A 25,057-nucleotide genomic window follows, 5' to 3' on the forward strand; every position below is an offset into this window, starting at 1 on the left:
TGTATTTTTCTGCATTTGAGCATACACACACACATGCAGCTTTTGAATTTGAAGCTATTTATGGACTTTTGGTCTTAATTTTGTCAGGGGCAGTTGTAGAGTCAGAAAAATGAGGCTTAATCTTTAAAGAATAACAATGGTGGGTGATATCTTGGAGCATTCTCTTCCCCATTAGACAAACAGTGATAAGAAGTAAGTGATGCAGAGATGAGTGATGAATGCCTTGGGAGCTGTTTATAATTCCCCCGGAAATTCCTTACTTTCTTTTTATTTAACTTGAAAAACTATTGAATGTCAACAAATTGTTTGGAAGGCAAATTATTCTCTTTAATGACTACTAAGTGGAATGAAAAAGTTTTTATTTTAATGGTGAAACCCAAGATTTTGATATTTTTTTCCTTAAGAGAAATAGAGAGTATTTGGTCTAATGTTGCTGAAGTGTGACTTGGCTCTCTGAAACTGTAACCTTAACCCAATGAAATGAAGCACACCAAAACCATGCCACAGCCCCTGACTAGCAGCTAATCCCTCCATGGCATCAAGTGGACTTTTTGTTGGCCTCTTGTGAGAGAGACTAACAAAATAATTAGATCTGACTGAGCATTCGGTTTAATGTAGGAGGCTGTGGTTCCTGCTCTGGATTAATGAATTCCACATAGGGGGTAGGGAACACACCTCCTTTGTGGTCAGGAGTTCCTTTTAAAAATCTGTCATTCATTTACTCACAGTAGTTTCAAACCCCAAATCTATCAACCCATGCATCTCTGATGGGAAACTTTGCCCTCCAATTAATTTAAAGTTGTTCACACTGGGTAGGATCTGAGAGATTTCCAGGGTTGATATAGAATAGCCTTTCTTAAAAATTTACATCTGGCAGAGCTCATTGGAGGAAGATAGGAGAAAAATAGGAAAAGGCCCCATCCTCAAGAAGATTAAAGTCTAACTAGAAGCAATGGCTCTACCTACTTACAAAGCCTTTTCTTCTAAGGTAAACAAGTGCTAACTGCAACTAGTGATACTCAACATGGGTCTCAGTGAGGGTGAGGAATAGGGCTTCTGTTGTATATGCTTTAGAGGAATCTCTCAAAGCAAAAACTCAGAATTAACTCCCCTGTAACACATCTCTTATTGCAACCATTCTCTCCTTCTGTTCCCTCTTACCCCTCTTGGTAAATATATTTGCAGCTGTAGAGCTGCTTTGAAACTCCTAGAAGATCCTCAAGTAGGTTGGTTGCTGTGCCTTGCTCTTACCCAAGGCCAGACAGCATCTCTACAAGTGTCAGTCTCATATCTTACCCTGGGAGGTTAGTGACTGATGTGGAGAGAAGGCTTTAGGAAAATTAGACTACCTTTCCAAACCAAGCTGTTGCCCCTCAAACACAAGAGATCAAGCAACCAGGGAGTTTTTAGAAGCTTGGATCATTTCCCACTCCCCCCACCCTGCACCCCTCACCAAAAAGGAAGTTTTTTGCCTTGCTGTTCATAGGACAGGGGCTAAGTGGTTATTTAGGGCTTAGTTCAATTCTGGAAAGCTTCTATAGGTGTACTCTGTGTGATTACCGAACAGGCTATTTGAACAAGAAGCATTCCAAATTCAAGGCAATGAGAGAAATGTAAATAGGTCTTGTTTCTCATACTCTCGCCTAAATGAATGCTTGTTCTTCCCAGCTCATAGGAAGGTCAGGGGCCACGGAGGTAGCAAGACCAGTCTTCTGTCCTTCCCAAACTTCCCACTCAGCTTGGATGTATCTTAGCTTCGGGTGGCAGTGTGGATTGTGTAATTTCTAAAGCATACTTAGAGAGGAGAGCTTCTGCTCCTTTGCAGCTGCTGAAACAAGGTTTGAACTTTTTCCCAAGTTGGATGCAGTGAGGAATTACTTGGCGTCATTGCTGCCACCCCACCTACACTAATGATGCCTGAGTCTAGGATCCAGAGGCCAGAAAGGATATTTTTCTGGGATAGGGTGTGTATCTACAGGGATTGCTTGCTGTAATGAGCGATAATCACCTCTTTCTGGAGCTAGAGGGAGTACAGTTTGAGAGGAGGGACAGAGGTGGTAACTGTGCCTAAGCAAAGGCAGGAGGGATGTGGAAATCTACTCCTGACATTCATAGCCAAGTGCAGAGGGCTTTAAAAAATCCACTCTTCCTTCCACACCCAGCCTTTGCCCTCTCCCCCTGCTTCCACTTCGGAAAGTCTGAACCATGCTTGGAAAGCTGTTTTCTGCTTTCTTCTCCTCTCTTCCTCCCCCTTTTTGGAGCTCCCAGCTGCTCGACCTCTTGCGTAACTGTGAGAGAGCACTGAGTTTTTTGATGGGCTCCAGATGTGGAGCAGGGTGGGGGTGGAGGGTGGGGGTGGTAGGTCTGTAATCCCCTGAGTGCGCTAAGTGTGGGAACATAGGGCCTCGACACAGCAGGGGCGAGGACACATTGCACAGAGCCTTTATCATGGGGTCAGGCGGTCCCTGGGCTGGGAAGACAGAAGTTGGGTGCTGTTTTGACCCCTTGCCTCAGCATCAGCTGCCTCCGTGCCGGGCTTGATTATGCTCTGAAATTCCTCCTGACCAAGACGGTAAAGCAGAGCTGAAAGTTGTGAAACAGAGTTATGTGAAAAGTCTCTGAGGTACCCCCGTCTGAGCCCCTTCCCTCAAATGCTGGATCTTGGCACATAGAATACAACAGTTTTGGTTTTGTTTCTTTTTCTTTTACCAGACTAGCTTGAAAATTACTGTTGTGATCTGCCTCATGAAAGGTGGCCAGAGTCAAAATAATTTTGTGAGCCTCAAACCGAATGAAGAGAGGAAAAATAAGAGGCTTTCCCCCTAAATCCTGGGGCTTCCTTGTACCCACAGCACATGCTGGAGCCTGACTGTTTGGCCTCTGTTAGCTGCAGTAGGTAGCTGCAAAGAGCGTCCTATCCCTCCCCCTTCTTGTCCATTGCCTGGCTCTGGTCAGCTCTAGCCTCCAGCCGTGGGGGGCCCCCTGCTAATGCTGGCCTGTCAATGAGTGACCAAAGATTCCTGCAGTTCAGCCTCCTGCTGTTCCTGGGTTATGGAGTGAGGCACAAACGAAAGCCACTGAATCAGAACAGGATTTCTCCATCCCAAAGAGGACAAATTATTTTCTGCTATCCTCCCCAGCTGGAATTTACGCCAGCCTTGGGGGCTTTCTGTTCCTTCTTTCAGTGAGGAAGAGTCCCAGGGGTCTTTCTAGTGAAAGTTAAAGAGGTCCAGTCTAGGTGAGTTCAGCTCCCTAGGGCCTCCCCAGGCAGTCTCCTGGGGCAAGAGCTGGCTTTGCAAGGTAAGGATCCACTGTCAGCCTTGGATTTTCCAGTGGGGGTTGAGATGAAGAATGACTTCAACCAGGCTCAGTTTCTAGGCTCCTCTTAGATTTTTAGTCCCCTCTTTTCTTCCTTATTAACACCCTACTCCTACAGAGACCCAAACTACTATAGGATGGTGGGTTCAACTGTATATCTATAGCTTGCCTCCCAATTGTAATCCACCAGGCTGTGGTGGGGGTGAAGTTACATGGGGGCAAGATGATAATTCCATTCAGCTTCCCTGCTCTTTACAGTTTGCATGGCGCTTTAACATGTCTTCTTATACCTCTTCTTAGGAAAATCTGTGAAGCCTAATGTGCAGAGTTATCAACCCATTTACAGCTCTTCATGATGGGGCTTGGAATAGGGTGAAGAGAAGGGGTGTCAGGGGGCAGACCTGGGTAACCCTCAGCAGATGTTCTGGAGGAGATGTTGAGAGTATGTTGTAGGGCTGCGACTATGAGGTTCACTGGGAGCCTATGGAGAATTCAAGCATCTAAAATTAAAAAGAGAGAGAGAGAAACTGTCAAAACACCCTCTCAGAAGAGCCTTAAAGCCTAAGGGTGGAAGGTGGTCTAGAAGAGTCCGAAGGGGAGGGGGAGGGAGGAGAAGGGGCGTGTGTGCGGCGGTGGTGGTAGTGGAGAGCCCAGCTGCAGAGAGGAACAAAGCGGGTGCTGTGCAGGCGGGGGGGAGGTGCTGCTATGGGAAAGGGTGGATGGGGGGACCTTGGGCTCCAGCCCCACAAGGGCGTCTTCTCTGCCTGGCCAGGCGGACGGGACCGGGGACGGGGGCGGGGACTGGCGGGGAGGGGGGCGGGACCCGCACGCTCTCCTCCTACTCAGCGGGCTCCCAGGGACAAGCCACAGTGAGCCTGAGGCCGCTGCGGCCGAGCCAGGCGAAGGGACCGGTGTCCCCCTCTCCCATCCCCTGAGGTAAGAACTCCCACTACACTTACGGGGCCCGTTCGCTGCGGGTACGGGACTGGGTACGGGAAAGTCCCAGGGGCCTGGCGAGAGCTCTCAGATCAGTTCTGGTCTAGGGAACCTGGAAGCAACCCATGGGGGAGACGGGGGTGCTCCAGGTGAGTGCGTGGGGGCTAAAGAGTCTTTGTAGGCAGTCGGCTCCGCTGCTTTCCCGCGAGCTGCTTGCTTTTGCCCTCCCAAGCCGCTACCCGCGCCACCGCCAGAGGGGGCCCTCGTGCTCTCCCCCCGGGAGGGACGCTGATCCTTGCCCCATCAAGACTCTTCAGCCGGCACCCAGATGGCCAGTTGGGCAGACACTCGCCGGGTCTCGTCCGCCTGCGGCCCGCACTTCCCCCTCTCCTGGTGACTGCAGGACTGAGAGCCCTGCACCAGGAGGGGAGGAGGTGCCCTCGGGCATCCCGGCTTCTCTCCCGGGCCGGGCCGCCTTGATGGACAGGGAAGGGATGCGGAGTCGGGCTCAGAGGCATTGGTGTCTGGGAGGGACTCTTGGGTGTGTTCAGGAAATAGGTGGCACATATGGGGCCTCCCGGGCTCTCCTGCGAGGCCTCACGTCTTTGGGGTCCAGGAGGCCGGATGGGGCACCCTGGGGGAGTGAGTCCCAAGTTCTTGCCACGCCCGCGCGGTCGGGATTCGAATCTCTTGCGGAGTTCCCCAGAGAGGCGGCTGAGCCAAGTCATCCGGGCTCCTCCGGGATGGGGAAGTGCGGGCGGGCGGGCGGGGGCGGCGGGGGGCTGGGAGGGGCCGCGGGGCGCGGGGTTGCCGAGGCGCCGGCGGACGCTTCCGCCGAGGCGGGCGCGAGCGGGGCCTTGGCCCGGAGACCGAGCGGCCCGGCGGGAGACCCAGGGCGCCGGGGCGGGGCTGCATTCTGGGCCCGTTAGCTCAGCCGTCCCGGAGGCTGACTCATCGGACCGGTAGCACACAAACACGACCTCCCCACCACGTCAGGCATCCCACGCAGCAGACACGCACAGCGCCCCACCCCTCGTCACCCACGCACGCTGCCCAACCCACACCCCCCACAGACATCCTGGGGTTCTCGCCGCCGTCACACGTGTGGAACCCTTACACACACCTAGACCTCGACACACACCTCACACCACACGCAGCACTCACATGAACCCGCCGTTCACACACGCAGCCCCTCCGCGCTCACGCAGTCCCCGCTCACACGTACTCCCTCACACACGCAGCCCCCCATGCACACACACACACACCTCGCCGCTCACACTCACACCCACTCACCCCTCACGTCTCGCACCCCCCACACGCAGCCTTCCACTCACACCCAGTTCTCCCACTCACAACCCTCACATACGCAGCCCTCACACACGAAGCCCTTTTACACACGCAGCCCCTTCATACACGCATCTCCCTCACACATGCAGTCCCCATGTACACACGCAATGCCCCTATTCACACACACACCGCCGCTACACACGTAGCCTTCCATTCACACACGCACTCCCCACACGCGGCCCCCCCATACACGCGTTCCTCCACTCACCCTCACACACCCAGCCCCCTTCATACGCACATCTCCCTCACACACGCAGCCCCCTACTCACACACACAGCAATGCTACACACTCAGCTCTCCACTCACACGCACCCCCAAACACATTCAGCCCCCTCACACACGCATCCACACGCACCTTCCTTACACACAGCCCCCCTTCCCGCAGCTGCCGCGCTGGGAGCGGGCGGTGTCTGTGGGGCCGCCCCTTCCCCGGCCGCGCAAACAAGCGGCTCCTTCTCCCTGCCCCGCCGAAGAAAGGCCGCTTGTCCGGCTCGGCGGCGGGCGGGGCGGCCCCGGCGGGCGGCCCAACACTGCGGCCTTGTCCCACCTGGCGGCCGTGCGGAGGGGCGGGCCGGGGGGGCAGGCAGGAGCCTCCCCAGCGGAAACCCCACTCCGGCCCGCGACTTCGGAGGGGTGCGCTTTCCAGCACCCTCCCTCCACCTCCCACACAAATAAAAATCCCAACCCCAAACGACACTCGCGCCTCTCCTCGGCTGTCTCCTCTGTCCCCCGCCTGCCCGCCTCTCTTCTCTGACCGCCTGCGGTCTCTCCCCCACTTCTGGTCTCCTGGCCTGCCCTTACTCGCCTACTTTTCCTTCAACTCCCTCGTTTCCTCTCACTCCTCCCCGCCCCTCGGTTTCCCCCTCCACTGCCCTCAGTGCCTTTTCCGGCTCCCCTTGTCTGTCACCCCTTTACTCGAGGACCCCTCTGTCCTCAGTCTCCCCATCTCCTTCTTTGTCCCCCAGTCCCTCTGTTTCTCTGTCCCTCTGTCTCCCCCACCCTGCGTCCCCGGACTCTCGATACTGTTTCCACACCGTCTTCCCTTCCTCCCCACCTGCCCAGCTCTCTGCCCTAGTCTTCTCTCCAGCTCTCATTTTTCCTCATCCCTCAGTCTCCCTCCTTGATTTTTCCCTCCACATCCCTTCGTCTCTCCTTCCCCGCCCTGTCCCTCCGCAGACCCCTCATTTCCCTCATCCTCAGTTCTCTCTGCCCCGGGCCTTTCCACACCCCCTCCCGGCCCCCACCCTGCGCTGGCGACCCGCCCACCGGGCTCCCGGCCTCAGTTTCCTTCCCTTCCCGACGCCTTCCTCTGCCGCCCGCCCTTCCTCGAGGGCGGATGTGCGCCGGGAAGGCGAAGGCGGCGGCGGGCGGAGAGGATCCCAGCTGGGCCCCGCAGGCCTGTGGCCACAGCCATGCGACGCCCGGGGCGAGGCCTCGGCTGGCGCCCTGGGCCACAGGTGAGGGTCCGAGCGGTCGGTCGGGGTACGGGGAGCACCCGCGCGGGGGCGCCGCGGACGGCCGGGCTTTCGCTCTGGGCCTGGCCTTGGACCTTTCGTCTGGGGCCTGGACTTCCTCCAACGCCTGATGGTTCCAGACCTGTTCGATCCTTCCCCGGGCCTCCCTCCACCCTCGTTCGGGTGCCGAGACCCCCGATCGGCGACTGTGAGCGTCCCACTCGGCAGAGAGGGCTGCGGACGGGGTGGGACTGCTGATCCCGTGTGCGCTGGGTGCCCGAGCGTTCCCGCTGGGCGAGGAGGTCGGAGGGGCCGGGCCAGAGCGGGGCACCTGCCAGAGCCCCGGCCTCGCCCCACACCGGGCCCTCCCTGCACATCAACTCCAGACACCCAGGCCTCTGCCTCCCTGCACCCGGGAAGGCGCTTGGGCATCTGCGCCCGCGGTGCGGGAGGGCCGCCCAGAGCCGAGGCTGACCGCGGCGCTTCCCTCCCGTTCCTCCTCCAGAGCCCGACTCGCACCGCAGGGGCCTTTTTTTGGCAGCGGGCCGGGGCGGGGTTTCCCAGAAAGGCCTCGGAGGCCGGGCGGGGCGAGCTGGGTGGGTAATTACAGCCCGGGGTGGTGGGTAGCCCTGTCGGACGGAAGCGGGTCGGCCTGTGGGGGGCGATCTAGGCTGGGGGTGGGGTCCGATGACAGGGCGCCCCCCGGTGGCGGCTCTCCGGGCCGCGGCGCAGCCCCTTCGTCAAAGCCCCGCCTGAGCGCTGGGACGCGTTGGTCTGGTGTATCTTTCCACTTCACCTGGGTTAGGTTTCTGAGCTGAGGCCACAGCCTCGCACCTCCTAATCTCTACATCTTTTCTTATCTTCTCCATCTCTCCCTCTCCTTTCACCTCCTTATTCCCTTCTCTCCTCTCCTCTCACCACTCTTGTTCCCCATCAACCTTATTCCTTTACAGTCTTTATGTACACTTGAAATTCTTTGGTGTAAATAAAGGAGCACACCCATAGCTGACTCACAGGGTGATAGTGAAAATTTGACAGATGAAGAAACTGAGGCCCAGAAAGGTGAAGTGGCTTGTTAAAGGTCACAAGGCTCATAATAATAACTGGCATGTTTATAATGCTTTGCACTTCACAGAGTGAAGTGTATATATAGTGTGTGTGTGTGTGTATATATATATATATATATATAAAATACCTGAATCTCCAGATAATCAGTTTTTTTCCCTAAAAAAACCTAACAGTTTTATTGAGGTATAATGTATATACCATGACATTCACTTAAGTGTACATTCCATGATTTTTAGTATATTCACAGAGCTGTGCAACCATCACCACAATTTAGTTTTAGAACATTTCTGTCACCCAAAAAGAAATCTTGTGCCCGTTTATAGTCACTCGCCATTTTACCCCTAGCCCCAGGTAAGCTCTAATCCAGACAATCCTTTTTTTTTTTTATCACTAGTCTAGTTTTATAGAGAATGACCTGACACTCAGAGAAGTTACATAACTTGTCCAAGATCTCACAGCTAATTAATAAAGTCGAGATTAGAATTTAAGGCTCTTGCATCGCAATCTAAAGCTCTTTCCACTAAACGATGATGACTTTCCTTCACCGTTATTTGTTTTGTTTTTCTTACTCCCTCTTTTATATAAACTCCCCATTCCCAACCCACTCTCTCTTGCCTCTCCTTTCTCAGAGAATGCTAAGGGATTTCCCTGAGTTGAAGAAAGCAGTACAGCAGTCTCTATCCCTGGAAATTCTTCCTCATGATCAGATCTCCTGGGAAGGTGCTGGGCCAGCTTGGGGCTTGGTGTAGTTTAATGGCCTTTACCTTCCCTCTTCCCAGGCAGACTTGGGGTGGGCCCTAGGCCCTGTTCCGGCCTCTCTTCCACCAGCTTGGGTGGAAATGGTGACAGAGATGATGCAGTCCAGGTCCGGAAGGGTGGAAGCTAGGAGGGTAAAATTAGTAACTCTATGGCTGAGGCCCTTGGGCCCAACTGCCAGGGTCAGGCACTCCTTGGAATGCTGGCTCCTGCCCCGACTTCCTCTCCAGGCACCTGGTAGATGGCTGGAAGAGAAAGTGGAGGAAAACTCTGCCTTCCTGGGTCCCCTCCCTACCGTCAGCCACACTCTTTCAGCTTTCTCCAGTAACATTTCAGTAGCAAACGAGAAGTTTCTCTCCTTAGCGAGATGATCAAGGGACGGGCAGGTGGGCACACATTAGTAGATAAAGATCCTTCTTCAGATTTCTCAGGTACCAAAAAATGTGAGCCAAGGAGAAAGGAATGGGTGGGGAAGAGTTCAAGTTCTGGCTTTGAAATCTGTTTTACCTTGATTCTAAAGACCTAAGCTTCCTATAGTACCAAATCAGGTTAAGAACTTAAGAGTCCTGTATTCCCAGTACTAGTCACCACTGAGGTTTTTTTTTTTTTGCTGATTGTGTGGGGGTGAGATTGCTTTCTGGGGAAGAGAGGATGCAGAATTTGAGACATATAGAGATGACAGGAATGGTTGAGTTGTTCCTGGTGTGTCTCCTTTAAGAAAACATCCTACTGAGACCCCTGGGAAAAGAGACAAAGGGAGAAGAGCAGAAGGAAATGTTGGGGGAGGGAGCTTCTGCTCAGTCCTGCCACCCACCTGGGGAGCCTCTGGCTATTAGTGTCCCTGGAGGGGGTTCCTTGGATTTGGCTTCTCCCACTAAGGTAGCTTTTCCCCACCTTGCTTAAGGTTCCGGATATCTGAGCGTCCTCAGCTGCCAAGACATAGGTCCTTGGTGTCAGAGGCAAGACAGTACAGAAATACAGGTTGGACCCTCTAGGGCTTTTTGTGCTTATAGTGGCAAGGGTCAGGACTGGTGTGATGTGGTATCCATGCGTGGTATCCATCCAATCTTTTCTGCCCTGGCCTCCCTACCTCACCTGTTTTCTGCTGTGTCCCCAGGAGCTCTGGAGCCCCAGGACCATGGACATTCTCAATAGGAACCAGGTAGGCCCTGGATTCAAGACCCAAGCAATGGTGCAGGTGAGTGGGGTCGGGGCATGGGGCAAGAGGGCTGTTGGTGAGGATGGGTTTGGCTCCTCTACCCACCTGTGGTCCCAGCTCAAGGATGAGAGCAGCAGTTCCTCTCTGCCCCTCCCCAGGTCCCAAGCCTATTAACAGCTAAGTCTTTATTTGAATCAGGTTAATTGGTTCACCCAGAAAATACCCTTTGAAAGTCAGGAAGCAGTTTACAGATTGACCCTGGGCTGTATCCCTCTCCTCGATCCATGCCCCTGCCCTTTCTTGTAATTTAGTTTAACAGGGGCAAGCAATGGCCAAGTGGATTGCTGTGGACAAGTCTACAGGGACAAGTCTTGATTGGCCCTCATCTACAGTACCCCCTCCTCTTACCCAGCGCCTCCCTGCTCCCCTTACTTTCTCCTTGTTTCTATCTTAGTAGACAAAAGGGACAGTTAAGCCAAGACTTGAGATAAATCCGGTGGGACGAGTTAGTGGCCTAGATTCAGATCTAATTACAATTTAGTGGAATAATGCTCTGTGCAAGATTTTGTGCTAAGCCTTTCGACACCCTCAGAGCCTTTGGAGACGGCAAGTGCTGGAGAGAGTGCTGGTGTGACTGGGACTAGGGTGGAAAGGTGCTGGCCTGGAGTCCCTAATGATGCTCATCCCCTACCCCCACTACCTGCAGAAAGGACCCTTGGACCTGATCGAGACAGGCAAAGGGTTGAAAGTGCAAACGGACAAACCCCATCTGGTGAGCCTGGGCAGTGGGCGACTCAGCACGGCTATCACCCTTCTGCCGTTGGAGGAAGGTAAGTCTGGAGGGGTGTCCCACCTGCCACTTCTCTGTCCCTATAGATATTCCTGCCCTGGAGTCCAGGCGTGTGTTGGGGCCCTTCTGCTATCTGCTGGCAAGTTTCACCTCCCCCAAATGGGAGGCCATGCAATCCCACCCCACCAGCTTGTTTCCCTTGTCTCTGCCTCCCCAGACTGTTCTGGCTCAGTTTAGAAACAAGGAGGAGAGCCGGCCGGCCCCGTGGCTTAGCGGTTAAGTGCGCGCGCTCTGCTGCTGGCGGCCCGGCCTGGATCCCGGGCGCGCACCGACGCACTGCTTCTCCGGCCATGCTGAGGCCGCGTACCACATACCAGCAACTAGAAGGATGTGCAGCTATGACATACAACTATCTACTGGGGCTTTGGGGGAAAAAATAAATAAAATTATAAAACAAAGAAAACCTTTAAGAAACAAGGAGGAGAGCACTGAAACAGGAGAGCACATAGCTCTTAGCAATTAGTGTGGCCAAGAAGAAAGGGGGTCCCACTCCAGGGTGATGCCTGGTATGGGAGAAGATACCAGTGGAGAATGGAGAGATGAGAGTGGGGCAGTCCTCCCAAGATAAGGCCCTGGTACAGTGCTCTTCACCTTTCGGCTTCTGCCCTTCCTCTCTTCTCATGGCTGCCCTTGTTGCCTGGGTGATACTACATTCCCTACATTCCCCAAATACCAGGCCTAGGGGCTCTGCCAGGGGGAGGGGCTGTTCATGCAGAAGCGCTGCACTGAAGAGAGAGGGAGTGAGGGAGGGCAAGGGCTGCAGGTGGCAGGGGAGGGAGAGAAGAAAAGAAGGGGGAGTATGATGGAGAAAAAGGACTTAGGGAGGGGGAGTTGGGGGAACTAAGGGAAGATCTGCAGAAGAGAATCCCCCTTCTCTACTCTGTCTGTGGAGTTTGGATCCTACTGTGCCTTCTGGGCCTTCCCATCTCTGGGCCAGAGTTTTCTCTGCCTGAGAAGAGCTTTTATCACTTAATGTCTCCACCAGGCTCAGGGGACCAAAAGGGGTAGCCACTGGTGGACAGTGATTCTCCCTGGAGTAGGAGGTGGAACTATATTTCCATTGTGGTCCTCCTTGCTCTGTCCCTGCCTCCATAGCTTGGACAACCCCTTTGACTCAGTTTGCCTCTGTCTTCAGGGAGGACAGTGATTGGCTCTGCGGCCAGGGACATCTCACTGCAGGGTCCAGGCCTGGCTCCAGAGCACTGCTACATTGAGAACCTGCGGGGCACCCTCACGCTCTACCCTTGTGGCAATGCCTGCACTATTGATGGGCTCCCTGTCCAGCAGCCCACCCGGCTCACTCAGGGTAAGATTTGATACCCCCAAACAGAGGGGGCCTCTGTTTAAAAACTTGTGCATGATACGTACAGGGGAAGCCTGCTGTGGTGATTGGCATGGTAACTGCCTGAGTGGCCATATTGAGGGTAGGGTACTCAGGTGCATCTGAATGAGCCTAAACAACATCCCAAACCCCTCTAGCATCCAGTCTTATCTTCAATCTGCTTTTCTTCTCTGGTCACCCCCGCTCTGCCTCCCCACACCATGGAGAGAGAAGAGGTTTTGATTCCTGCTATCAAAGGGCATGGGGAGTGGTGTAGTGGTCGTTTGTGGTTGTTAGGGGAGAGCAGTTGGAGCAGCAGTGAGGGGAACAATGCATTGTTCCATGATGCCCAGAGGGAATTGTTCTGAAAGCTGTAGAGGTGGGGGAGAGGGGGACAGTATCTCCTGATGGGGATGAGGCAAGGGCAAAATCTGAGGACATGCCCACTCCTATTGATTGTTGACAGTAGCTTTTGGGTCATGAATAGGGTTCCACCCTGTTTGCCAAAGCAACAGGTGGTTCTGTTGTGTAAGGTAGCTCTAAAAAGTAGGCCCCTGGTTACTATGGTGACCAGGCAGGTAAAGGGTTGGCCTAGGTGGCACTTTGACAGATTAGGTGTGTTTGCCCTGGGTATCAATTTATACAGTGAATTGTCATATTAGGGGAATGAGAAAAGCACAATTGGGTGGGGGGTAGAGGTGGAGTTAACATGAGGATGGGAGCTTTGGGCTAAGCCTGGCTCTGAGTAGGAGGATTGATGTCCTGGTATTGTTTTCTGGGAACTCTTACCTCTTACTGGCTGGAAGCTCCTTTTTTTTTTTTTTTTTTTTTTTTGGTGAGGAAGATCAGCCCTGAGCTAACATCCATGCCAAACCTCCTCTTTTTGCTGAGGAAGACTGGCCCTGGGCTAACATCTCTGCCTATCTTCCAACTTCATATGGGACACCGCCACAGCATGGCCTGACAAGCAGTGCATGGGTGCATGCCCAGGATCTGAACCCGGGCTGCCAGCAGTGGGGCGCACGCACTTAACTGCTACGCCATGGGGCTGGCCCCGTGAAAGCTCCTTTGCTGTGGAAATCCCACTCACACAACTGTTTCTCTCTCTCCTTCTGTTCCCTTGGAGTCTCTTTAAATGCTGCTCCCTTCACAGCTGACCCAGGAGACCCAACCTTGCCTTACTCCTTTCTTCCCACCCTTGGGAGTGTGGGAGGGACAACTGACTTTAGGGAGGCAGGTCTGCCAGCAGCAGCAGGCGGGCCCTGGCCTCCTCTAGGGGTTTAAGGTCTCTGACTCCTGATGAGAGAAGGAACCCCCATAAATTGGGGCTTTGGCTGTGATGCCATGTGGTTCCTGACAGTCCTCTTCAATCTCAAAGAGAGCATCTTCCCCAAGATTTGGGTGCCTGGAAGTGAGACAATAGAGCATCAAGCAGGGGTAGGGGCAGAGTTCAAAGAGGGCTGGAGAAAGATCCCAGTCTTTACTCCTCTGGCCCCAATTCCCTCACATTCATGCGCAACATGCAGACTAAGGGACATAGGAGTGGGAAAGGAACAAGGCAAGTTTATATCCTGTGAGCTCATGCCCCAACCACCAGCCTTTTGTTGATACAGGTGAAGTCACACCTAAAAAAATTTTTTCCCTGTGTGTTTTGAGCAGGGAATAAGAACTGATGTTCTGTAGGCCTCTCATGCCCAGTCTTCCCAGTGCATCATTTAGTTCCCTGAGAAGAGGGAGAGCCTGGGCCAAGCTGGAATTCTTAGGCATTTCCTGTAGCCCCAGTGACCCAACTCTTCCCTAGCCAAAAGCCCACCCTGCCAAGTATGTACCCTCCCACTCTCTTCTGACCCTAAACCCCTTCCTTTTTTATCCCTTTCAACCCCATAGCCTTCTTGTCTAGGCTCGCCTGTCTCAGAAGCTTGGCAGCCTGGGGAGTGGTAGGCAGAGGCACAAAGGAACGGGTGTTCTTCTCCCCAGCACTCCCCCTCCCCTGGGCTCCAGGAGCTGAGGGTTTCCTTGTCTCATCTTTGGAGCAATGAACCAAGCCCAGCCCTGCCTGGCCCCACTCCGGACATTCTTGGGAGTGCGTTTCCCTGGAAACTGGGTGGCCCGGGGGGTGCATGTGCTATCTCTCTGTGTCTGTGTAACTGAAGTGTGTTTATGTATCTCCGGATGTGTTTGTGACTCTGGGCTTGTGTATCTCTGTGTTTGTGTCTTTCCTTGTGTTTATGGATCAGAATGTTCAAGTGAGGGGCAGGGGTGAACTCAGGACTGCTGGTACCAAAGTGTCCGTGTGTGTACTCCTATGTATATAGGAGAACTCATTGGCCATGTGCCTATCTGTGGCCATATGTGCAAGAGGATCATTTTCCCTCTCTTGTTCCCCTGATCCAGCCTGTAGAGGGGACTCCTCTTTGAAAAACAGAGGGCTACTCTAGAAATAACAAGGAGCCCGCTCTGGCTGGGCCAGGCCTTAGATGCATCATTCTGGGCACTGTGCCCAGCCATAGGCAACTTGGAGAGGCATGCGTCATGAGGAGCAGAGATGTCAGTGACAGGCTCTTCCAGCAGGAATATGCCTGGGCCAGGCATGGGGGGAGGCAGGCAGAAAGCAGATGCTAACCTTTAGCTAGAGCTATGGACATGGAAGCCTGAAGTGATAGAGCCAGGAAGAGCCTGATTCCACTCCCATACCCGGGTATCTAAGCACATCCCATGCTGCCTTCTTCTCTACAGAGCAAGAAGTGGAGCTGGGAATAGGACCAAGGAAAGGAGGAGGAATCTCAATTTGGGTCTAGGCTGCCCCGCCCTGGGACCACAGTGCCAGACCACATGAAAGATCTGGGAGGGGTCTCAGTAGGGGAGGACACAGAATGCCACACAGCTCAGGGCCCAGGCTGTCTAGACAGTAGGTCCTCATACACTCCCAGCATTTGCTGCCAGCCCTCGTCTCCACGTTGCTTTCACTCCCTAGGACCCTCATTGGTGGGTAGAGGCTTGTGAGAGGGCCGGCAGGGAAGGCTCCCTGGAATGTGGATGGGGAGCCAGGATTCCTGGGTTATCCAAGTGCCTCTCTCTGGGATCCAGGACACTGAGCCTCTTCCTGCCCCACCCAATTATCAGTTATTCCTTCTGTAAAATGGGAGTGAAGCCTCCAACTGTCCTCCGTTATAAGACTGATAAAGAGCTTGACTAATAAAGCTCAAAGAACAGAGAGTTAAAAAGCAAAGGCTCCTAGCTCCTCACTTCTTGTGCCTGCCTCCTGCCCTATTTCTCACTGGTGGGCATCTTCTGTGTCTGTCTGGGTTTGTCCAGCTGGATGTCACAGTTTCCAGACCGATGAATCACTCTTCCTGAGGAAATATTTTTTTTTAAAGACTCTTGCTATTTTGCATTTGACCCTATATGGTTCTTCCTTTTTCCTTCAGAAGGGGAGTAAGATGCATGTGCACGTGTGAGTGTGTGATCATGTGTGAGTAGTATCGCAGTGTGGGTAGGTGTTCAGCAAGGATGCAAATATTGTTTGATTATTTCTCTAAGGAGGTTGACTTTTAATTTCAGAGTCTTTCCAGGGACTGAGTGAAAGGATATCTGTGTCTGAGTGAGTGTGTAACTAAGAGGGGGGTTGGTGCCTGTGAGATTGTGTGAGAATAAATGTGTGTGAGAGACAGGGCGTTTAACTGGGGGGTTTGTGTGACTCAGAGTGTTCACAGCTGAAGCGGTGTCTGTGTGACTGAGCAAATGTTGGTGTGTATCTGAGAGAAAGTCTGTGGGGTTGTGTGAGCTCTGAGAATACTGAATGTGTCTGTGAGAACACAGGGTGTCCCTTAAGGTTCTGGTGTCCAGAGGCCAAGTCCCTGGAATTAGAGGAATTCTCTGGGGCCTAGGCTGGGTAGTAGGTATTTATCTGGCCCAGAGCCTCAGCATGACCCTGGAGGCCCCAGAGGCAGGTGGCATTGTGTTTCCCCGATGGAAAGCGTACCTCACTGGGGTGGGAGAGCTCTTTGCTGGGGCTAGCACAACTGGTGGTTGTGGTTGGGAGGAAGTAGGGTTGATTTCCGGAGACCCCAGGGAAGTGGGATGGCTCGGAAGGGCAGTGCCTTGGTCCAGCCTGGGTCATGGGGTGAGGTGAGCTGATGGGAGTGTGTGTGTGTGTGTGGGGGGGGGACTGGAGGGGGGGCTGGGGCGGGGAGCAGAAGAGGAGGTGTTTAGGATGGAGACAGGAGCTGGGCTCAGTTGCACAGAGCACTGCCTTGGCTTGAACTCCCAGTCCGAGAGTGACCTTGTCACGGTGGCAGACTGAGGGTCAGAGCGGGACCTAGTTACTTAGCTGGATCCCTGGGAGTTCCACTCTTCATTCTAGTATATGGAGCCATGGAATGTCAGAGCTTAACCTCTGTTGTCATTGAAGCCAACCTCCTCATTCTGTAGATAAGGAATCCAAGGCCAGAGGATGGGACTGGTTCAAGGTGACCAGCCAGTCAGGGACTAGGCTGGCCCCATCCCAGGCCTCTGGTGACTTCCTACCACAGAGGGCTCCCAGTAAGACCCTGTTTCTCCTCACTCCTGCCTCCTGGCTCTTCACCCTCTGGCCTCGGTATTTACCTTTCCCCTTTCCTTCTGTCACCTCCCTTGAACCTTTCCTCCCTGCCCCACTTCTACTCCTGCCCTAGGCGCTGGAATCCCGAGCCGAGTCGTCTCCCTCTCTACATCCTCCCGCCCCGCCCTCTCCATCCAGCTCCCCTCTCTTCTCCATCACTTCCTCTTCCCCTCCTCCTCTCCTTTGTCCCTCCCTCCCTGGCTCCCTTCCCCCGCTGCTGGTGGCCGGCCCGCCCCTCCCCGGGCATTGGTGGCTGCTCGCAGCCTCGCTGCTAACTGCTCAGAGCCTGGAGCCGGCGGCGCGGGAGGTCGGCCCGCCCCCTCAAAGGCCCGGGGCGGGCCGGGGACCTGGAAGGCCCGAGCTAGCGGGGGCGAGGGCTCCGGAGGTCCGGGTTTGGCGGTGAGTCCTCAGCGCCGGCCGGCCGCAGCCCCCAGGCAGCGGGGCGTGGAGAAGCCCGGGTTGGGAGGGGCGTCTGGGGGTGGGGTGAGAGGAGGGGGATGGGGTCTTCGGCCCCTTTTTGGGAGCTTGAGGCAGTGAGACTCGATTGTGTGTGAGCCCTGAACATTTCTGGGGGAGAGGTTTGGGCTTGGAGCCACTGCTCGCGAGGCAGACTTCATCTTCCCCAGCGCTAGGCAGTCCGCTCCGTGGGACCTGCCTCCGGATGGCGTTGAGGGGTCTTGGTTACAATGAGGGGAGCCTGTGTTATGGCTGAGAGGGGTCTCTGGTGGAAAGGGCCACGGCCCTTCCTCCCATCTTCCCGTCCCCCCAGCTTCCCTTTGGCCAGTCCATTCTATTTGTGTGGCCAGCAGGGCAGTGACTGTTGCTCTGTGAGTGTGTGAGCATGTATGCCCATGTCTGTGTGAGTCTGTGTGTTTCTAGGAGTGTGTATGTGTATGAGCCTGTATGAAAGTGTGTTTCTGTGTGGTGTTTCCCCTCTGCATCTCTCAGAGAAGGGATCCACCCTCTCCTTTGCCCTGTTTTTTCCCTCCAGTTGTGCAGCTCCTCCACCCACCTGCACACAGCGGGGCCCTGAGCCCCTTTGGGGTTGGAGGGCATGGACCACAACTTTGCCTGGGTGAGAAGGGGTTCTTGGCTTTCCTGAGTGGGCTAATCTTTGGAGGTATGGGGCAGGAGTGGTCAGAGAGGAGGTTTCTTCCCAGAAATAGGCTGGTCAGGCCCCTGGGGGCATGGGACCAGAGTTGGGGCAATGCCTGGGGCCCCTGAGTGCAAATAGAAAGTTAATTTGGGCAGGAGCTGGGCTGCTTTCAGTCCTGCTGCCCTCCTGCCTGCTCTATTAATACAGATCCAGTTCTGCTGCCTGGCATCACCTATTTATAGCCCAGAGGCAGCATAGCCACACCCCCTGTGTGGAGGAGTGTGAGGGGCAGAGGAGGGGGTGGGGAACTCACAGCTGTAGAAGCCAAGGCTGAGGGTCCCTACGTGTCCACAGCCTCCTTGGGTGGGCCTGGCATTGATGGGCTGGAATCCACCCAGACTCCCCACCTCCTTCCCAGCCTGGACTGTGTGATCAGGCTCCTGATTCCCCCTCAGCAACCACCCCCCATCAATCTAGGGTTGAGTGGGTCTGTCTAGACCCTGTGAACTCATCATTAATTAGCTTGTTAAATGGCTGAAAGGAGAGGGAGGGGCCTGGCAGGGCTCTTTCTGAAACAGCTGTGGTTGTAATTAGGTGGACAGTGTGGTTGGCTATTATTTATTCTGGTTATGATTACTCTGGGATCAGCTCCTCTGATTGGTGGCTTGGCAGGGAAGGCTCCCCCTTCTCCTAACCACCCATCAACCTCTAGAATTGTTGGTGCCCGCCTGCCGGGGAGGGCCTGTGGATGTGCCAAAGAAGTGGGTAGCTTTGTCCACTATGGTTATCTGCCAAAGGCTTCTCAGCCTGCTAGCCCCGCCCCCCACGGCAATGCCCTGGGTTCCAGCAACAGGCTCCTGAGCTCAGTGGGGGGCCTGCCAAGGTACCCACGTGGCCTGGGATGCCCCATGCCTTCATGGCCTGCCGGAGCTGAACTGTCTCAGCGTCCAGGAATGTGGGCTTCTTTGCCAGTCTTAGCTGAGACTGGCATGAAGCTTGGGGCACCAAGTGGCACCAGATTGGGTAGACAGGAGCCTGGGGCCAGGGGCCGGGGTGTGGACAAATTGGAAGGGTGGGTGGTAGAGAGCACCACGGCTCTGGCTTCTCCCAACATAGCATCTTTTGCAGGAGCCCTTGAGCACCTTGTGTGGCCAGGAGGAGGAGTTCTGCCAGCCAGGCTTAAGCGCCTGTAGGCACAACTGCCGCTGTGCACACTCCTAGTGCCACTGGCTACATTTTCTGGCTCCCACATACCCTCCCCCCTCCATGCACTCACACTTCCTGGGCAGGACTGGGCTTGTGTCTACTGCCTGGGAATGTGCTTGGCTGAGGCTGGGCCTTTTGGCCTAGGCTTGGCTACATTCCAGGGGAGACCAAGGAGCAGGAAGATGTCAGGCCAGAGGGTGCTTTATCAGAGAGAAAGAGGGTGGTCGCCACTCCCTACTGTCAGAGAGGGTGGCAATTCTCCTAAGACCGCACGACGACAAAAGGAGTTGGAGCCAGGAAGCAAATTTTGGTGCCCGCGGGGGCATCTGACTGATCCATGGTTTTTCCCTGTCCCCCATCTCAGAGCTTTTTTGTGATCCTGGAAGTTGCTGCCTCTCAAAGGGTGCTGACCCTTCCACTCACGGGGCAGATAGGTGCATCATGGGTCCAGGTTGAGTTGGGGGGACATGGGTATCCATGTTCTCTGAAGAATCTTCTCCGTTTTCAGAGCACTTGCACATACACTGTTGCATTAACTCTGCAAGGTCAGTGGTATTGTCTTCATTTTTCTAATGAGAGAACTAGACTCAGGGAGGTGAAGTGACTTCACCCAAAGATCTCACAGCTAGTAAGAAGAAGAGTTAGGATTAGGACTCGCATCTTGGGACTCACAAACCAGTGTGCTTTGCACTCTGCCCTGTGCTGTGGAGCTCTGCTGGTTCCCATCTCAAGCACAAGTACGGTCAGGTGTGGACTGTGTGACCACTGTGAGTGCAGGGGGGATGGCTCTTTGGAGCCTGGGGTGAGTCTGCTATTGCTGCAAGGTCAGGGTTGCTTCAGCCCTGCCTGCCCTTCCAAGTGTTTGCTTTCTCCACAGGCTGCATGTTGTGCCTGGGTCAGTCCACCTTCCTCCGCTTTAACCACCCGGCTGAAGCCAAGTGGATGAAGAGCATGATTCCAGCAGGGGGCCGGGCCCCTGGGCCGCCCTACAGTCCTGGCCCAGGTAGGTACCCAGTTGGGGCAGGGGATTGGGTTGGTGGTACCTCCTGGACAGTCCTCCTTCTTGCCCACTCCAGTCATGCTTGTGGTGTCAGGGCAGGATAATACCCGTGATGTGGGCTTGCTGCCACCTGCCATGGGCTGCTGGTGGAGAGTGCCAGGCAGTCTGGCCACTGGGAGAGATCCAAGAAGTGCTGCCTGGCTGGAATTGGGGAATCATGTGCTTGAGGGCTGGAGGGCTCTGCCAGCCTGTGTCCCACTGCCCTGGAAGATGCCACCTCAGTGTCTGTAACCCTGACTCTCTTGTGTCACCATGAGGGAACCTTACCCTTGAGAGTGACCTGAGGGGGCAGAAGGAAGCATTAGGTTGAACTCCTGTAAGCTCTGGTGTGTCCCACCTGCTGGTGATCGTGTCCTTGGGCCTTGCCCTGCCCCCAGGCCATGCCATGCCAGCCGATGACTCAGTGGAGCAGCTGCAGTTTGTGTGTGAATTATTGATCCCCAGAGGAGAATTGGTGATTGTCCCAGGGAACCAGCACAGCCCTCCTTAGCCCAGCTCCCTAGAAGGCAGGATGCAGACCAGGAGGCTGCCAGTGGGCCTACCACCCCAGACTTTGCACAAGCATTTACATGGGCTGTGGCATGACAGGTGTCAACACGGTACTGGGGCAGGTGGACATGTATGTCAGGTATACCTAGCAGGGTGGCATCAGTGGCTTAAGTGGATACTCTGGGGAGCTGAGGAAAGATGGGTGGTCACTGGGATCACCAGCATCCATGGCAACCCCTCTGATTGTGGTCCCACACAATCTGTATAATTTTGGAACTAAACTCAGTCTTGCAAAAGCTTTCCCTTCTCCTCCTCCACTCCCCAGTCTTTTCTAGCTTCTTGGGTGCCCAGAAGCCTGGGTTCCCAGTCTACTTCTTGGTTAGCTTTACCTTGCCCCCACCCTAGCTTTGCATGCCACTCCCTCAGCTGTTTGGGGCAGTGGTTCCAGGGATTCCTGGTTGGTTGATGAGGACTGGGGCAGGGCAAAGGCAGGGTTTTGCTGGTGTGGCTTAATGGGCGCTGAGCTGCACCTAGTTGCTGGCCAGCCTGGCTTCCAGGAACTAGCCATCAGTGCCAGGCCCCTCCCTTCCCTCTGATTGGACAAAGTGATGCAGTACACACCCCTCACTCAGCCCTGGAGGCTTTGTGTGTGTTTTTTCCTGGGTCTCGGCTGCTGTGTTGGGGCTGCTGCCTAATGTCCTATTAGACTGGGACTGCCCCCCCGGAACTTCTGGCCAGCTCCACAGCATGCCCCCATCCACTTTGCAGAATGTCCACCTGCCCTTCCTGAAGGAGAGGTATAGGAGGTTAGGGAAGCCAAGGCAAGGAGGAACCTAGTGTTGGGGTGAGTCAGTAACAACTAGGCCCAGAAATGCCTGGCATTGTTGCCAACTCTGTCCTAAATCGTAGAGTGTTAGAGCCAGAAGAGCTTTGCCCATCCTCTTCCTTTACAGAAAGGGAAACCGAGCCCAAGTGACTTGGGTAAGGTTGCACAGCAGGTCAGTGGCAGACCTGGCACTAGAACCCAGATCTCCCGGCTTTTTCTCCAGAACCTTTGCAGCCTCACTCTGCTAAGAAGAGGTGAGGGAGTGCCCTCACTCTTGAGCGTATGCAGCTCCCTGAAGTCGAAGACTAGGGCCTGAGGCACTTTTGCATTTCCTTTCAGTAGAATCAGAAAGCTTGGTGAATGGGAACCATACCCCACAGCCTGCAACCCGGGGACCCTCGGCCTGTGCCAGCCACAGTTCCCTCGTGAGCTCTATTGAGAAGGACTTGCAGGAAATCATGGACTCATTGGTGCTAGAAGAGCCTGGAGCTGCTGGCAAGAAGCCTGCTGCAACTTCCCCACTGTCACCGATGGCTAATGGTGGGCGCTACCTGCTGTCCCCCCCAACCAGCCCCGGCGCCATGTCTGTGGGCTCCAGCTATGAGAACACTTCTCCAGCTTTCTCTCCACTCTCGTCACCAGCCAGCAGTGGAAGCTGTGCCAGCCACTCACCCAGTGGGCAGGAGCCAGCACCTTCCATGCCTCCGCTGGTGCCTGCCCGTTCTTCCAGCTACCATCTGGCCCTGCAGCCCCCACAGTCCCGACCGAGTGGTGCCCGCTCCTCTGAGAGCCCCCGGCTGGGCAGGAAGGGGGGTCATGAGAGGCCACCCAGCCCTGGCCTCCGGGGTCTGCTGACAGATAGCCCTGCAGCCACTGTCTTGGCGGAGGCTCGCAGAGCCACTGAGAGCCCCCGGCTGGGTGGGCAGCTGCCTGTGGTGGCTATCAGCCTGAGTGAATACCCAGCTTCTGGTGCCCGCAGCCAACCCACCAGCATTCCTGGAAGCCCCAAGTTCCAGCCTCCAGTTCCTGCTCCCCGAAACAAGATTGGCACACTCCAAGATCGCCCTCCCAGCCCTTTCCGTGAGCCACCAGGCACCGAGCGGGTGTTGACAACCAGCCCCTCACGCCAGCTGGTGGGCCGAACATTTTCAGATGGGTCGGCCACCCGCACCCTGCAGCCTCCTGAGAGCCCTCGCCTGGGTCGGCGGGGCCTGGACAGTATGCGAGAACTCCCTCCCTTGAGCCCATCCCTGTCCCGACGGGCTCTCTCCCCCATGCCCGCCCGGACCACCCCAGATACTAAACTAACCAGGGAAGTGGCAGAGAGTCCCCGGCCCCGGCGCTGGGCAGCCCACGGGGCTTCACCAGAGGACTTCTCGCTGACGCTGGGGGCACGGGGCCGTAGGACACGAAGCCCCTCGCCCACACTTGGGGAGTCCCTGGCGCCTCGCAAGGGCAGCTTCAGCGGCAGGCTGAGCCCGGCCTACAGTCTGGGCTCTTTGACTGGGGCTTCACCCCGCCAGAGCCCCCGTACCCAGAGGAAGCTGTCCAGTGGGGACTTACGGGTGCCTGTCACTCGAGAGCGGAAAAATAGCATCACGGAGATTAGCGACAATGAGGATGACCTCCTGGAGTACCACCGGCGGCAGCGCCAAGAGCGGCTTCGGGAGCAGGAGATGGAGAGGCTGGTGAGCAGATGCCAGAGAGGCTGCCGACAGGCATGGCAGGGTCTCTGCCAGGGTGTGGGCAGGCCAGCTGGCAGAGTAGGAGGGGCCCATGGACAGGGCCTGAGCTTCTTGAGCTTCCCCACTTCCAGGATACACCATAGTGACCAGTATCTCAAGGTTCTGGTGCCCTAAAGAACAACTTTATTTGTAGTTTCTAAGGCTTTATTTTAAGTTTCTGCTAATTTTGCATTTATTCTGTAGCATAGCTTTTTTTTTTTTTTTGTGAGGAAGATCAGCCCTGAGCTAACATCTGATGCCAATCCTCCTCTTTTTTGCTGAGGAAGACTGGCCCTGGGCTAACATCCGTGCCCATCTTCCTCTACTTTATATGGGATGCCGCCACAGCGTGGCTCGACGAGCAGTGTGTTGGTGCGCGCCCGGGATCTGAACCGGCGAACCCCGAGCTGCCGCAGCGGAGCATGCACACTTAATCGCTTGCACCACCAGGCCAGCCCCAAGCATTTGTTTTAATATATAAATTAAGTTTCACATTATTTACCTGAATACAAGGAAGCTCTAGGAAAACTCACAACATTTATGGTAAGGCCTTGTACTTCTCAGTTTGAGGAGCAGATCTCAGTGATGAGAAGGGTGAGGTCCAGAGAGGGAAGTGGGCTTGTCCAAAGTCACACAGCAAGTTCTGGCAGAGCTGGAATTGGAATCCAAGTCTCCTATCTTTCCAAGTCTTATTCTTTACAAAAGCCTCTGGTCCTTCTTTCTTGCTTCTCTTTGGTCTCTATAAATGGGTGGGAGCTGCTCATCCTGGCCCATACAGGATCATCTGGGAATGTCAGTGGTAGGAAAGAGGAAGAGAACAGGATGGGCAGCCCCTGGCCTAATCTGGGCCTGCCTGTCTGATTATGATTGTGTGCATAGGCATGCGTGTTGGTGCATTTGGGGGCTGGGCGTGGCTCTGGGCAGCTGTCCTGGAGATGGCATCTGAGCTGGGTGGGGGCTGGGATTCCCCAGATAGCACAGGGAGCTCAAGGGGCTCTGGGTGGTGTGTATATACCCAAGCACACGTACAGGAGAATGGATTCTGCCCTCTCTCCCCTGTGAGCAGAAGAACGGGGTTCCTGGGGACCCAGGAACCCTGGGATTGGTTTGAGGAGGAGAATCAGAACTGAGGAGGTTTGTCTGGAGATGCTTTCAGAAGAGGTTGAGACAGCTTTGGGTGAGGTGAGGCTGTGGGAGTGTGTTTGTCTTGGGTGGGGGAGAGATGAGGCAAGATCCTCAGTCTTTCCCATGGCTACATCTCTTCACTGTTTTTGCCTTGGCCTGGATGAGAATGCTTGGCCCACCCTGGGGCTTCATCCTGCAGAGGGGGCAGTGAGCCTGGTACAGGCAGAGTGGTGGTCCCAGCCTCCCCCAACTCCTCCATTCAGCTTCCTCACCCCCACCCCTATGCAAGAGCACACACCTCACCACCAGCCCTGACCTGCCCCACCTGCCACTTTAAATCTTGGAGGCTGCCCGCCCTGCCCCTCCCACCTCAACCAGGCTGCTTATCTGGGTCCCGGGGCAGGGGCGGGGTCACTGGCCCAGCCTCCTGGGCGCTGAGGCTCTGTTCCTGGTTTTTTTTTTGCCATGGAACTGGGCAAGCAGCAGGAGGGAAGCTGGGTAAGTGTCTGGGGGCTCATGGCCAAATGTATGTGGTGAGAGACACCTGAGGTTGAGGGATCCCGGAGAGCCAATGGGAGCCTGGGGGAGGCTTCAAAGCAGGGGTGTTCTGAATGGGAGAAGGGGACACAGACCGGGCGCATGACTGTACTGTCCCTCCTTCACCTCCTAGGCCCCCGAGAGGTATCTGAGTGGGCTGTGTGTGGGGAGGGGGCGGATTAAGT

The 25,057-nt window shown here is 55.1% G+C and overlaps 1 protein-coding gene across 1 annotated transcript in view; it reads left to right on the forward strand.

The window, feature by feature from the left end:
• The first annotated feature begins 6,699 nt into the window (after positions 1-6,699).
• PHLDB1 (pleckstrin homology like domain family B member 1) overlaps positions 6,700-25,057 on the forward strand; it is a 45,577-nt gene continuing 27,219 nt past the window's right edge. Inside the window, 6 exon segments of the mRNA XM_087433793.1 lie at positions 6,700-7,058; positions 9,997-10,077; positions 10,745-10,868; positions 12,024-12,194; positions 19,989-20,114; positions 21,826-23,174. Coding sequence (XP_087289919.1) covers positions 7,014-7,058; positions 9,997-10,077; positions 10,745-10,868; positions 12,024-12,194; positions 19,989-20,114; positions 21,826-23,174 — 1,896 coding nt within the window. The 5' untranslated portion in view covers positions 6,700-7,013.

This window comes from Ceratotherium simum, chromosome 7 (assembly GCF_057802395.1).
Source record: "Ceratotherium simum simum isolate JZ-2026a chromosome 7, ASM5780239v1, whole genome shotgun sequence".
Classification (NCBI taxonomy): Eukaryota; Metazoa; Chordata; class Mammalia; order Perissodactyla; family Rhinocerotidae; genus Ceratotherium; species Ceratotherium simum.